Below are 12,500 nucleotides of genomic sequence, written 5' to 3'. Positions count from 1 at the left end.
CTACAAAGGCAGCCAAGCCCAAAGCCGCCAAGCCCAAGGCAGCCAAGGCCAAGAAGGCAGCCCCCAAGAAGAAGTAAACCTATTACAAACAGTGTTCTACTCGATACATGTTGTACCACAAAAGGCTCTTTTAAGAGCCACCCACCTCTTTCCATAGAAAGCGCATTGATTTCCATGTACTACCTGTCGTGGAAAAGAAATTACGCACACTAGGCTACTTTTACGCACACAACATTGTCCCACTCTGGGTGTGTGCGAAGGGAGAGGCATATAATAGAGGGCCAAAATGGCTCAGAAATTCGACCTCACGAGTGCACCCTCACCAGCCATTTTTATATATGAGCCACTGGGCTATTCCCGTTCAGAGGCAGGCTGCTGTGATGTGTTACAAGTGCCATGTAATAACAATAACAATACTATAGTGGCTTCGAATTGAAACGACTAGTTACCGGAGTGTAACTCCAGTTCTATGAGTGGAGCGGAGCCCCATAGGGGAGCTATGCTCCTAGTGGTTTACCCTCTGCCCTAAGGCAGACGCAGCCTGAAACAAAATTATGCACACACCTACAGCCAATAGGAGTACAGGTGTCCCTATATAAGGAACCCCGTTCCCTCAATCTGCCTCCCGAGATATTATCTTCAGCGAGACTAGAGAGGGTCGGTAGGGCCTTAAGTCCTATGGGGCTCCGCTCCACTCATAGAACTGGAGTTACACTCCGGTAACTAGTCGTTCTATATCGTGGAGCTCCGCCCCATAGGGGAGCTATGCTCCTAGTGGTTTAAGGCGGAGCGAAACGCTCCAAAATGTACTCCCTGCCGAGCCTAACACTTCCCATTAAAAAATGCAAAGGTCAAGCCCAGCAATGGCTGCAACCAATTCCCGCAGTACTGCGACTAAAAACCCATCAAGGCGTCACAATATACCGCGTCATCGGTTATAGACCCGCCCCATCTAGCTCAATGACAATGTCAATGGCTGTTGGGCAGATCAATAGAATAGACGCCGTGCTAATCTGACTAGCAGATAGCCGTGCCTCAATATTCTATGGAACAAAATATACCAGTCATACTAAACTGAACCTCAGATAGATGACCTCACATTCTGTCCACTCAGTACATGTTTCTATATGCTGATACTGTCAGCCAGGAGACATGCCACAGAATATGCTCTTCATCCAAAGCGGACCTGATAGAGATCAGTCTATCATCCTGCTTCTCCCTCCTCTACCTCAAGATTCTCCTTCAGCTGTGCTGAGTGCAATCGAGATTGGAGTTTAAAAGGCTTATTCCTGACATAAGTCTTCCTAACCAGAGCGGACCTGATTGGAACCTGTCCAAGGTCCTGCTCTGTCCTCTCTTTCTAGCTCAAGAACGCCTTTCAGCTCTGCTGAAATTCGATCGAACAAAAGAGTTAGAAAACATGTCCATAATATGTTACTTCTAATAAAAGTGGACTTATGAACTTATTCACAATCCTGCTTTCTTTCTCTGTTCTGCTCAAGATCTCCCTTCAGCCACGCTGAGTACCGACCGAGCCAAAGAGTTAGAAGACATATCCAACAGATAGAAACGGATAAAAGGAGACGGTGTCGACCATGACGCTGCTCTACAAATATCCTCTACCTCTGTTCCTCTGAAAAGAGCAGTAGAAGCTGCTACTCCACGAGTGGAGTGCGCTCTAATACCCTGAGGCGGTTGTTGCCCCGCCGCCTCGTACGCCGTCTCAATGCCTTCACAAAGCCAATGAGACAAACGCTGTTTTGAAAGTGGTCTACCCAATGCAGCCGCACCGTGACACACAAACAGCTGAGGTGATGACCTAACCGCCTCTGTGCGCCTAACGTAACACGCCAAAGCGCGTACTGGGCACAGACAGTGAAGCTTTTCCTCACTCCTCTCCCCGTGAGGAGGGGGATGAAAAGCCCACAATTCCACGATCTGCGATCTATATGCACTGTTAATAACCTTCGGCACAAATGCCGGGTTAGGACGTAACACCGCTCTGCTCAGATCGCCATTAATGGCTAGGCAGTCGGGTCTCGTCGACAGTGCACACAAATCGCTGACTCGTTTAGCAGTAGTCAAGGCGAGCAACAGCGCCGTCTTGATAGACAGCATCTTGAGGGGTATTTGATTCAATGGCTCGAACGGCGACTTACATAGCGCTTCGAGAACCAATGCCAAATCCCACTTGGGCAGCGTAGCTCTAGGCCTTGGCCTAAGCCGTCGCGTTCCCAATAGGAAACGTCTCACTAACGGGTGAGTGAACACACTTTTCCCGTTAAACCCTTCATGACCAGCTGAAATTGCCGCTGCAAACACTCGAATAGTGGAGGGCGATTTCTGCTTATCAAACATAGACTGTAGGAATGAGAGCACACTCTCTACCTGACAGCTCATGGGGTCCACGTCCTGTGTATCACACCATCGTGAGAAAACATTCCATCTGCTGGTATACAACCTGCAAGTGGAACCGGCTCTTGCGCCCTGTATTGTTCTGATCACTGCATCAGACAACCCACGGCGCTTTAACCTGTCCCATTCAGGAACCAAGCCTTCAGTGGTTGGCCGATTATGGGCCATTGCCCTATCGAGCCTCCCGCCTGAATCAACGCGTCTCGTCGATGTGGAATTGGCCAGGGTGGCGCAATCAACATCTGACTCATCTCTGCAAACCACGGAGCCCCCGGGCGATCGGGCGCTATCAGTATCACTGACAGCCCCTCTGACCTCACCCTGGCTAGCAGTGGGAGAATGCAAGACAGCGGAGGGAATGCATACAGGAGAACTCTCGGCCACGGGTAGTGCGCGAATGCGTCTCTTCCCAATGGCGGTTCGTCCTGGTTCCTCAGAGAGAACCATAGGGGACACTGCGCGTTCACACGTGACGCGAACAGGTCCACCTCGGCTCTCCCGAATTGTTCCCAAATCTGTAGAACAATGTCCGGGTGCAGACACCACTCGTCGTCTCGAGGACCCCCTCTTGACATGATGTCTGCCCCTACGTTCAAGTAGCCCGGAATGTGTGCTGCTCTCAACGAGCGAAGGTGCTTGTGAGCCCACAGCCACAATTCCACTGCCGCCCGATGAAGGGCAGGAGACCTGACCCCTCCCTGGCGGTTTATGTGAGCCACTGTGGTTCGGTTGTCTGACCAGACCAGCACATCGCGACCCCGAAGGGTAGACGCGAAGTGGGTCAAGACCAGTCTCACCGTTTCCAACTCTAGGAGGTTGATGTGACGACCTGATTGAGGCCATGCACCTCCTATCGCTTGAGACTGACATGTCCCTCCCCATCCAGTCAGAGAGGCATCTGTAAACACTGGAATGTAGGATGACACCTTGCCCATCGGGACTCCGTGCGTGAGAACGCACGGGTTCCGCCAATAGTCCAAGTCTGCTCTTAGCGAGAGAGGAACCACCACCAACCGATGACGTTGACGCACTGGGTCTAGTCTTAGTTGGGCGAACCACCGCTGTGCTTTGCGCATGTGCAGAAGCCCTAGCGGGACCACAGAGTGGGCTGCCGACATGAGACCCAAAAGTGACATGATCGATAGCGCCGTTACTGTGTGATTCGGACGACACTTCCTCAGGGCTAGCAACAATGCTGCCCTTCGAGGGTCCGAAATTCGCGCCCTCATCATAACAGTGTCTAACTGTAGTCCCAAGTAGACAATCTGATGACTGGGCCAAGGTGCGCTCTTTTTCCAATTCACAGCAAACCCCAGACGCGTGAGATGCATCACTGTCTGTGTCGTGTGTGTGAACGCCAGCTCTGCTGACGGGGCGAGAATCAACAGGTCGTCTAGGTAGGCTAATAGCCTTATCCCTTGACGACGCAGCGGTTCCAATGCCGCCTCCACACATTTGGAAAACGTCCGAGGTGCCAGGGCGTACCCAAACGGCATCCTCGTGAACTCGTACGCCACCCCTTGAAAGGCGAACCGCAGAAACTTTCTGTGACGCGATTGTATCGGCACATGAAAGTACGCGTCCTTTAGGTCTATGCTTGTACAAAAATCTCCCTTCTGAACACATTCCAGTAGGCGTTTTGTCGTCAGCATTCGGAAGGGCCGTTTGGTTATGCTCTCGTTGAGAATGCGTAAATCCAAAATCGGCCTCACTCCCCCCGTCTTTTTTGGCACTAGGAAATAGGGCGAGTAAAGCCCCTTGTTCCTTTGCTCCCGGGGAACTACTGTGACCGCCTCCTTCGCCAAAAGTTCCGTAATCTCTGATTTCAGAGCGGCTACTTTGTCTGGCGTTTTCATCACCGTTTCCACCACTCCCCTGAACGGGGGTGGGGTTCGGCGGAATTGGAGGGCATAACCCTTCTCTAACGTCTGTTCTAGCCAGCGTGAGAGGGTACAGCTTTGACGCCACTGCCAGCAATGCATGGAAAGCGGGTGCGCACGAAGCTGTGGTGCATCCAGTAGGAAGGACCTGTATTCCTCTATGGCCCCTGCCGCCGCTATTCCCCAACACTGGGTTGGTGGAATAGCCCAAGGTGGGCCCCCCTTGAAAGGGAGAGGACACATCAGCTCGTTCTGGGTGAGTCGGGGGCTTTGATACGTTGGTTACGACCGTAACTCCAGTAATCTTGCCCTCCGTGAACGCAGCACGGGTCTGAACTGCGCTGTCTGAGGTACTGGCCTGAGACAGAGCGCTCTGCCCGGAAAGCGATTGCGTCATCATGTCATTGTCTGACTGAGACTGCCGCTTAACATGAGACCTATCCTTTACAGAATTCAATAGAACCTGAAAGGTGTGATCTCTGACTGACACCACACGGTGGCGCCACAATGCTTCTTTACTGGTCTTAGGCGGCTGCTCAGCGACACACTCAATGTGTGGCGAGCTGCGCTCATAGCCATGGGCATTGATACGTTCAGAACAATTTGGAGGCGTCCATACCTTGGAGGTATTCCCGCTCTCCGTGAACGTCGCACAGGTCTGATCTGCGTTGACTGAGGCATTGGCCTGCAGCAAGGCGTCATTCCCAGCTAACGGCAGCGCCTTCATGTCACATTGGGACAGAGGCATTTGCCTGCTATGTGAGACCTTTACTGCAGAGCTCCTAGGAGTCTGCAGTAAGAGATCTTTATTAGGTGAGCTAAGGCTGTGCCTTGCTACCTTTACCCTTTTCCTCTCTTGAGCGCGCTCAGCTACACACTCTAAGTGGGTTGAACTACACTCAAGATGGTGAGGGAGAGACATAGAACGTGAAGTGTTCTTAACCTTATGGAATAAAAGTCCTTCTTTGACAGTGTCAATGAGAATCATCTCTTTATTCACATATTTATAAAAACAGCCCTCCACGCCCTGAACAGTGGGGTGGGGGGGAACAGTAGGCCTCTCTGCGTCACGCGCCGGGCCGTCTTCTGCTCTCTCCCCCTCGCCTCGTCAGAGGTGCCGCCTTTTCTGGGACACCTTCTGGTGCTTCCAGGCTGGCCTCTGGACGACCTCCTTCTCCGGCGGGACCGACGTTGTCACCGTTGCTGCTGGAGGGGCCGAGCCCGCTCTCCCGCTGCTCTGGGTGTGCGTCTGTCGCCTGGCCCTTCGCCTCCCAGCTGACTTGTTGGGGGCGTTGGAGGTGGACGGGTTGGTTGGGGCTCTGCTGGCCTTCATTGCCAGTGGCAAATGTTTCGCCAGGTGCCTCCTCTCCTCGTCCAGTTTGGCGATGCGTTCGGTAGCGTCCTTCACAGCGAGGCCAAATAGCCCTTCGCTGGAGACGGGGGCGTTGAGCAAGGATGTCCTGTCGGTCTCCTTCATGGCCGTCATGGACAGCCAGAGGTGCCGCTCAGTAACCACCGAGGTGGCCATGGTCCTGCCCGCGCATATCGCCACCGCTTGCGTCAGGTGGAGTATGGCTCCAGAAATCCTGGAGGCCTCCTCCACTTCCTCACCGGTCAACTCTGACCTGCCCGTTGTGAGACGGGACAGGGAGGCCGCGAGGAGGGCGATGTTGTTCGCCGCTGCAACGCTCTGGGCTCCCAGCGTGAAGGATTTCTCAGCCAATTGGGCTGTGAACCTGTCCCTCTGTGCTGGCAGGGTGGCCTTCTTGGAGGCTGCCCAGGGACTCGAACCCGGCACTAGGTACGCCGTCATGGCGCCTTCGAGCCTAGGGATTCCCTTAGCTGCCCACTCGTATCCAGCCACTCTGGTGAATGGGGTGTACACTCTGGCCGGCGAACGCGCCGCCAGAGGTGCCCCCCACGAGCCCTCGACATATTTGCCCAGAGAGGGCAAGGCTGGAGCCATTGGCTCAGCCGCCCTTCTCGGCACGGAGTAGGGGCCGCCCTCCATCAAATCCACCTCCATTGGAGGGGGAGCTGGGGGCAGCGCAATCTCCAGTCGGGTGGCCGCCCTCTCAATGAGTCCGGGAAAGTCCGAACGCAGAGAGGCGGCCGCGAAGGACAGAGCCTCTGACCTGGCAGAGCTCATGTCATCTCCGCACAGGGAACCCTCAGACCTCACGCTTTCCGTAGGAAAGGGGGTCTTAAAGGCTGGCGCCAGAGCTCCAGATTGCCCCATTGGGACATCCGGCTCGGCGCTCTCCCCGTCATCCTCTGACTCAGCACTGCCCGCTGATGCCTCTGATCCAGAGGCGAGCACGGACATTGCGTCGTCGAGAGGGACCTCCTCTCTAAAAAACGTCCAGCGCTGCTTTCTCTCCTTCATAGGAAGGAGAGCGCAGGAGGCGCAATTAGGAGGGTTGCCGAGACCTTCCTTGGCATGCAGCGGTCCCAAGCACACGAAACATAGGTCGTGGGGGTCCGAAGTAGCCATGGCGGTACAGCGGCATAGGGCCCTGAAAAGGGCCTTTGGGGGTGGATAACTTGGCGTGCTCATTTAGAAGACGTTGACGGCTGGCAGTCAACGACGAAATTCTTCTTGAGTCTTCTAGGCTTCTTCACTCTAGTCCAGTCGCTGAAGATAATGGGAGGCAGATTGAGGGAACGGGGTTCCTTATATAGGGACACCTGTACTCCTATTGGCTGTAGGTGTGTGCATAATTTTGTTTCAGGCTGCGTCTGCCTTAGGGCAGAGGGTAAACCACTAGGAGCATAGCTCCCCTATGGGGCGGAGCTCCACGATATAGAACTCACGAGTGCACCCTCAACAGCCATTTTTATATATGAGCCACTGGGCTATTCCCGTTCAGAGGCAGGCTGCTGTGATGTGTTACAAGTGCCATGTAATAACAATAACAATACTATAGTGGCTTCGATTTCAAACTCAAGAGTGCACCCTCACCAGCTGTTTGTTTCCCATTTGGAGAGAAATAATGTGTGGATGTCATTTCGGACATTTTGGCGCTCACGCGAAATGACACAAAGTAACAAAGTCGGAGGGAAACAAAGTAGCCTCTCACTCGCTGCCTGTGGGTGGGAACCGGCTTAGGGCTGTCTGTCTGTCCATCTGTCTGTCCCTCGCTCCAATTGGATAAGGCCACACCGGCCCGGTGGCCAATCGTTGCCTCTTGTGGCGAGGTATATGTACGGCTCTCGAAGTGGCGAGCGGCTCATTCAGACTTTCTGTGACTTTCTCAAGCTACCAATATGAGCGGAAGAGGCAAAACCGGAGGCAAGGCCAGGGCGAAGGCAAAGACCCGTTCATCCCGTGCTGGCCTCCAGTTCCCCGTGGGCCGTGTGCACAGGCTGCTGCGCAAAGGCAACTACGCCGAGCGTGTGGGCGCTGGCGCACCAGTCTACCTGGCCGCCGTACTCGAGTACCTGACTGCTGAGATCCTGGAGTTGGCCGGCAACGCTGCCCGTGACAACAAGAAGACTCGTATCATCCCCCGTCACCTGCAACTGGCCGTCCGTAACGACGAGGAGCTGAACAAACTGCTCGGCGGTGTGACCATCGCTCAGGGTGGTGTGCTGCCCAACATCCAGGCAGTCCTACTCCCCAAGAAGACCGAGAAGGCAGTCAAAGCCAAGTAAATTCGCTACTGCGACTTCAACTTGACTACTCAACCCCCAAAGGCTCTTTTAAGAGCCAACCACCTAGCTCTCCAAAAGCGCAAAGTACCTTTCTATGACCGCAATACATTGAGTGGGTGTATACACAACTATTTCGACATTCTGTGCCCACATGAGGCCTTGCATGAACAACAACACCTACTTGGCCTCATTTGCCATAGCAGGCTAGCATTAGATGATACGTGCCTATAAGCTGTCACTCTTGACTTTGGCGACTATTATTGCGCGTAAAGGGCCGGCGGCGTCCTATTGCGCGCGCACCGGGAGTTTGAGTTTTGGAGAGGCCGGGCCTCCCGTCCAATGGCCAACGGAGGAGGCCTGCGAAACGGGCCAATCGGGGTGGTGGGGAGATGGTGTCCAATCAGCAGGCGCCACTGCCGGCTTTATAAACTTCACATAGGCATTTCGAGGCTATACTCCCGACTGTCAGAGCAGCGCCATGGCCAGAACCAAGCAAACCGCTCGCAAATCCACCGGTGGCAAAGCCCCCAGGAAGCAGCTCGCCACTAAGGCTGCTCGCAAGAGTGCCCCGGCCACCGGCGGTGTGAAGAAGCCTCACCGTTACAGGCCCGGCACCGTGGCTCTGAGAGAGATCCGTCGTTACCAGAAGTCCACTGAGCTACTCATCCGCAAGCTGCCCTTCCAGCGCCTGGTGCGAGAAATCGCCCAGGACTTCAAGACCGACCTGCGCTTCCAGAGCTCCGCCGTGATGGCCCTACAGGAGGCTAGCGAGGCTTACCTGGTCGGCCTGTTCGAGGACACCAACCTGTGCGCCATCCACGCCAAGCGGGTGACCATCATGCCCAAGGACATCCAGCTGGCCCGCCGTATTCGCGGAGAGCGCGCATAAATGAGGATGACCTGAACTCGAATATCCCCCAAAGGCTCTTTTAAGAGCCACCTCCATATTTCCATCAAAAAGGCACAATTGTTCCATGTATACACGCACCTCTACATTAGCCACCATGTATGTTGTTCACTAACACGTCTAAAAGCTACGTATTGCACCTTTTTAGTTGCCTGAAGTCTAGCTTCAATGTTTGTGTGTGTGTATATACACAACCATCTGGCATCATCCACTTCCTTTGAACTATATAGTAACACAGTAAAATGCTTTACAAAGGAGGGGAAAAAGAAACGAGTGATAATATAGGCCGAATAGTAACAAGAATTGTGTTCAGATGAATAATTGACACTATTAGTTGTGTGTAATAATAGCCTTGCATGCAGTCCAGAAAAAACATTGCATGCCAACTTACTTTGAAAGTCCCATGTTGCAGTGCTGCTGAGAGACTCATGCAGAGGCCCAAACTTTACAATGGAGCACGGAGGCCATCTTGTGGTTAAATGTGGGTACTGCACCTCATGGTGAGTCCCTTTCAGCATTTGCTCTTTAGGCCAGCGTTTCCCAAACGCGGTCCTGGGGTCCACAAGGGGTGCGCGTTTTGCGTTTTGCCCTAGCACTCCACAACTGATTCTAATACTCCCAGCTTGATGATGATGAGTTGATTATTTGAATCAGCTGTGTAGTGCTAGGGCAAAAACTCCCAAAATGTGGCCCGAGTTTGGGAAACCCTGCTTTAGGCTAATACTAGCCTATTAGGATGACTTGGTTCGATCGCTTTAATGGCAACTGCTGAACTCTGGTTTCACTAATTACTTGTCCCAGGTCACCATTATGAATCCAATAGCAAAACAAATGTTTCAAAATAGCTCAATAGTGAAAAAAGGCCAGGAAATGATGGGTTCTCAGCAATATTTCACCAACAACCAATCACTATTCACGCATAGACATTAGGATCATCAACAAATATTCCTAAGTCATACTACAAAAGGGTTGTAACGAAATGGATTTGTCTGTTCAATGCAAGTTCAACGTCAAAGAAAAAGTGCATCACCACAACAAACGTGTCTTTAGATACACTGTAAAAAATGACTTTGTGGAATGTACTCAAGCTATTACAGTCAACAAAAGCACACGTCATATTGTTGAGTAGATCTTTTTGCTTGTTTTTATGAGTAGATAAGCTTGAGTAAGTTGAGTTGATGTGGTCCAATACATTGAGTAAAGATGATAGAGACGTAAAAAGGATTATATTACGTTGATTCGACTCAAATAGACATTGTGTTATTTTACCTGAATGATTCATCCTATTATGTATTTAGACCAACTTACTTTGGATTCACTCAATCACATCCCTTAAGAGAAAAGGTATCCGGACACCGGGAATCCATTTATTTAAACATCAACGGTTTGCAAAACATCTGTTATTATGAGTTGACAAATTACGTAATTGCAATCAACACTGCAGGTAAATCATGATTGCTGCAGGTAGGCAACACCGTAGAAATAGGAACTACAACACTAACAACAAGTGACATTTACTCCTGATGTACTGACTGACCTGTTGCAACCTCTACAACCACTGTGCTTATTATTTGACCCTGCTGGTCATCTATGAACGTTTGAACATCTTGGAGAAAAATGTGTGAAACCACTGCCTATATGAGGAGCTGTCGTTGTTTGTTTTATTACCACATACTTATGGAAATTGCACCGGTTGAGAGATGATGGCTCTCTTGTGCCTACGGTGAAGGGTACTTCTGATCCAGCAGGTGGTGCTAAGATCCCTCCCTATATGACTTGAATGATGAGTTGATTTATTCCTTATAGCTCCTAATGATTTTAAGGCCAGTGTTGGCAAACATTACTTGTGCTCCAGCAGGTGGCCATGACATCCCTCCCTATATGACTTGACTGACCAGTTAGTTGATGGACTCCTTATAGCTCCTAAATTTAATGATTTTAAGGCCAGTGTTGGCAAACATGACTTCTGCTCCAGCAGGTGGCCATGAAATCCCCCCCTATATGACTTGACTGACCAGGTAGTTGATGGACTCCTTATAGCTCTTAATGATCTCAAGTGTCTGTGTTTTTATGTGGTTAGGAGTTTTGCTCACTGCGTGTCCCCCTTCCATTTCAGTGTTTCCCAACTCCAGCGGTAGAGTAGGCTACCCCCAACAGGACCCATTTTTCTTGTAGGCCTGGACAGCCACAGCTGATTGAACAACCTGTCACCTAAATTACCAAGTCCTCAATGAGTAGAATCAGGTGCAACAACAACAACAACAACAACAACAACAACAACAATATGAGGAGAGGGACACAGTGTACTAGCTGATCTCCCAGTTGTCACAGTTTGGCCTTGTGTTCCACATAGCCTATATCAGTATTTGAGTATGTTTCCCGCGCACGTTAGTTGCTTTCACGTCATCTTTGAAATCGCTCCTCCCTAGTCCCCTAGAACGAGCGCCCTCCCCTTTGCAACGCCTCCGAACATATAACAGAGGCGCGCTTTCTGTGCCGCCGGCCTCAATCAGGTCGACCAAACGCAGATAATAGCGCACCGCGCACCGGCGCTGAAATCATTCATTCACTTGAACTCAACTAGCGAACACACCATGTCCGGAAGAGGCAAAGGCGGCAAGGGACTCGGAAAAGGAGGCGCCAAGCGTCACCGCAAAGTTCTCCGCGATAACATCCAGGGAATCACCAAACCCGCTATCCGCCGTCTGGCTCGCCGCGGCGGCGTGAAGCGTATTTCCGGTCTGATCTACGAGGAGACCCGCGGTGTCCTGAAGGTGTTCCTGGAGAACGTGATCCGTGACGCAGTCACCTACACCGAGCACGCCAAGAGGAAGACCGTTACCGCCATGGACGTGGTCTACGCTCTGAAACGTCAGGGACGCACCCTGTACGGTTTCGGCGGTTAAACCCACTCTCTTCGGAACCTCAACACCCCGACTCGAACCCAAAGGCTCTTTTAAGAGCCACCCACATCCGCTTAAAATGGGCCCATTCCATGTAGTGTTATATATAACAACAAATGTTTAGTATGCAATTTAGTAAGAAAGTATGAGCCACTTCGAGTGGACAGGGAGTATTAATTAGAGGATTCTAATGTCCCGTCCACTTTTAGCGCACAGAGGGAGGCCTATATCTGACAGTGGCAAAGTGTAAGAACGTTATTATTTTGGGTCAAGCAATAGTGGAATTTGGACAACATAAAGCCACCACGAGTCGGTAGACGTGGCTCGAAAAGAGGGGGACAGCGCGCACACACACACACACACAGTCCAAAATGGGAGCCCTATGTCTGACGGTGCCAAAGTGGGCAATTCTATCACCAGCATTATTTGGCACAACAATCGTGCCATTTGGACACCTATTAAAGCCCCCCTTTTGAAACACACAATTCCCCATCGGTCACAGAGCATAGGCTATAGAGAGGAGGGAGGGAGGGAGGGAGGGAGGGAGGGAGGGAGGGAGGGAGGGAGGCAAGCAAGCAAGCAGGGGAGTGTCTACGGCCGCTGACTTTGCTTAGCTTCCTCTTCATAAGACGGGTAAGCGCCCTTCACCCCCTCATTCGTTTCTGAGAAGCAACGAGACATCATCATGCCCGAGCCAGCAAAGTCAGCGCCCAAGAAGGGCTCCAAGAAAGCCGTCACCAA

At 51.8% G+C, this 12,500-nt stretch overlaps 5 protein-coding genes across 5 annotated transcripts in view; all 5 read left to right on the top strand.

Annotated features, from left to right (window-relative positions):
* LOC311126795 (histone H1-like) overlaps positions 1–77 on the top strand; it is a gene marked incomplete at both ends in the record, with an annotated part of 27,996 nt that extends 27,919 nt beyond the window's left edge. Inside the window, one exon of the mRNA XM_084200777.1 lies at positions 3–77. Coding sequence (XP_084056903.1) covers positions 3–77 — 75 coding nt within the window. The remainder of the gene's footprint in view (positions 1–2) is intronic.
* A 7,485-nt stretch (positions 78–7,562) lies between these two features.
* On the top strand, positions 7,563–7,949 carry LOC311126793 (histone H2A; the record flags this gene model as incomplete). The annotated part of the gene is made up of 1 exon (XM_084200775.1): positions 7,563–7,949. The coding sequence occupies one exon, from the start codon at positions 7,563–7,565 to the stop codon at positions 7,947–7,949; it is 387 nt and encodes a 128-aa protein (XP_084056901.1).
* A 408-nt stretch (positions 7,950–8,357) lies between these two features.
* On the top strand, positions 8,358–8,838 carry LOC311126790 (histone H3.2; the record flags this gene model as incomplete). The annotated part of the gene is made up of 1 exon (XM_084200772.1): positions 8,358–8,838. The coding sequence occupies exon 1, from the start codon at positions 8,428–8,430 to the stop codon at positions 8,836–8,838; it is 411 nt and encodes a 136-aa protein (XP_084056898.1). The 5' UTR covers positions 8,358–8,427.
* A 2,612-nt stretch (positions 8,839–11,450) lies between these two features.
* On the top strand, positions 11,451–11,762 carry LOC311126829 (histone H4; the record flags this gene model as incomplete). Its single annotated transcript, XM_084200809.1, has 1 exon — positions 11,451–11,762. The coding sequence occupies one exon, from the start codon at positions 11,451–11,453 to the stop codon at positions 11,760–11,762; it is 312 nt and encodes a 103-aa protein (XP_084056935.1).
* A 682-nt stretch (positions 11,763–12,444) lies between these two features.
* LOC311126826 (histone H2B) overlaps positions 12,445–12,500 on the top strand; it is a gene marked incomplete at both ends in the record, with an annotated part of 375 nt that continues 319 nt past the window's right edge. The window contains one exon of the mRNA XM_084200806.1: positions 12,445–12,500. This exon is cut by the window's right edge and continues 319 nt beyond it. Within this exon, the coding sequence (XP_084056932.1) occupies positions 12,445–12,500 (56 nt within the window).

The sequence above is a fragment of the Coregonus lavaretus genome (assembly GCF_964263955.1).
Source record: "Coregonus lavaretus genome assembly, contig: HAP1_SCAFFOLD_979, whole genome shotgun sequence".
Taxonomy (NCBI): Eukaryota; Metazoa; Chordata; class Actinopteri; order Salmoniformes; family Salmonidae; genus Coregonus; species Coregonus lavaretus.
This window is presented reverse-complemented; position numbering and strand designations above follow the sequence as displayed.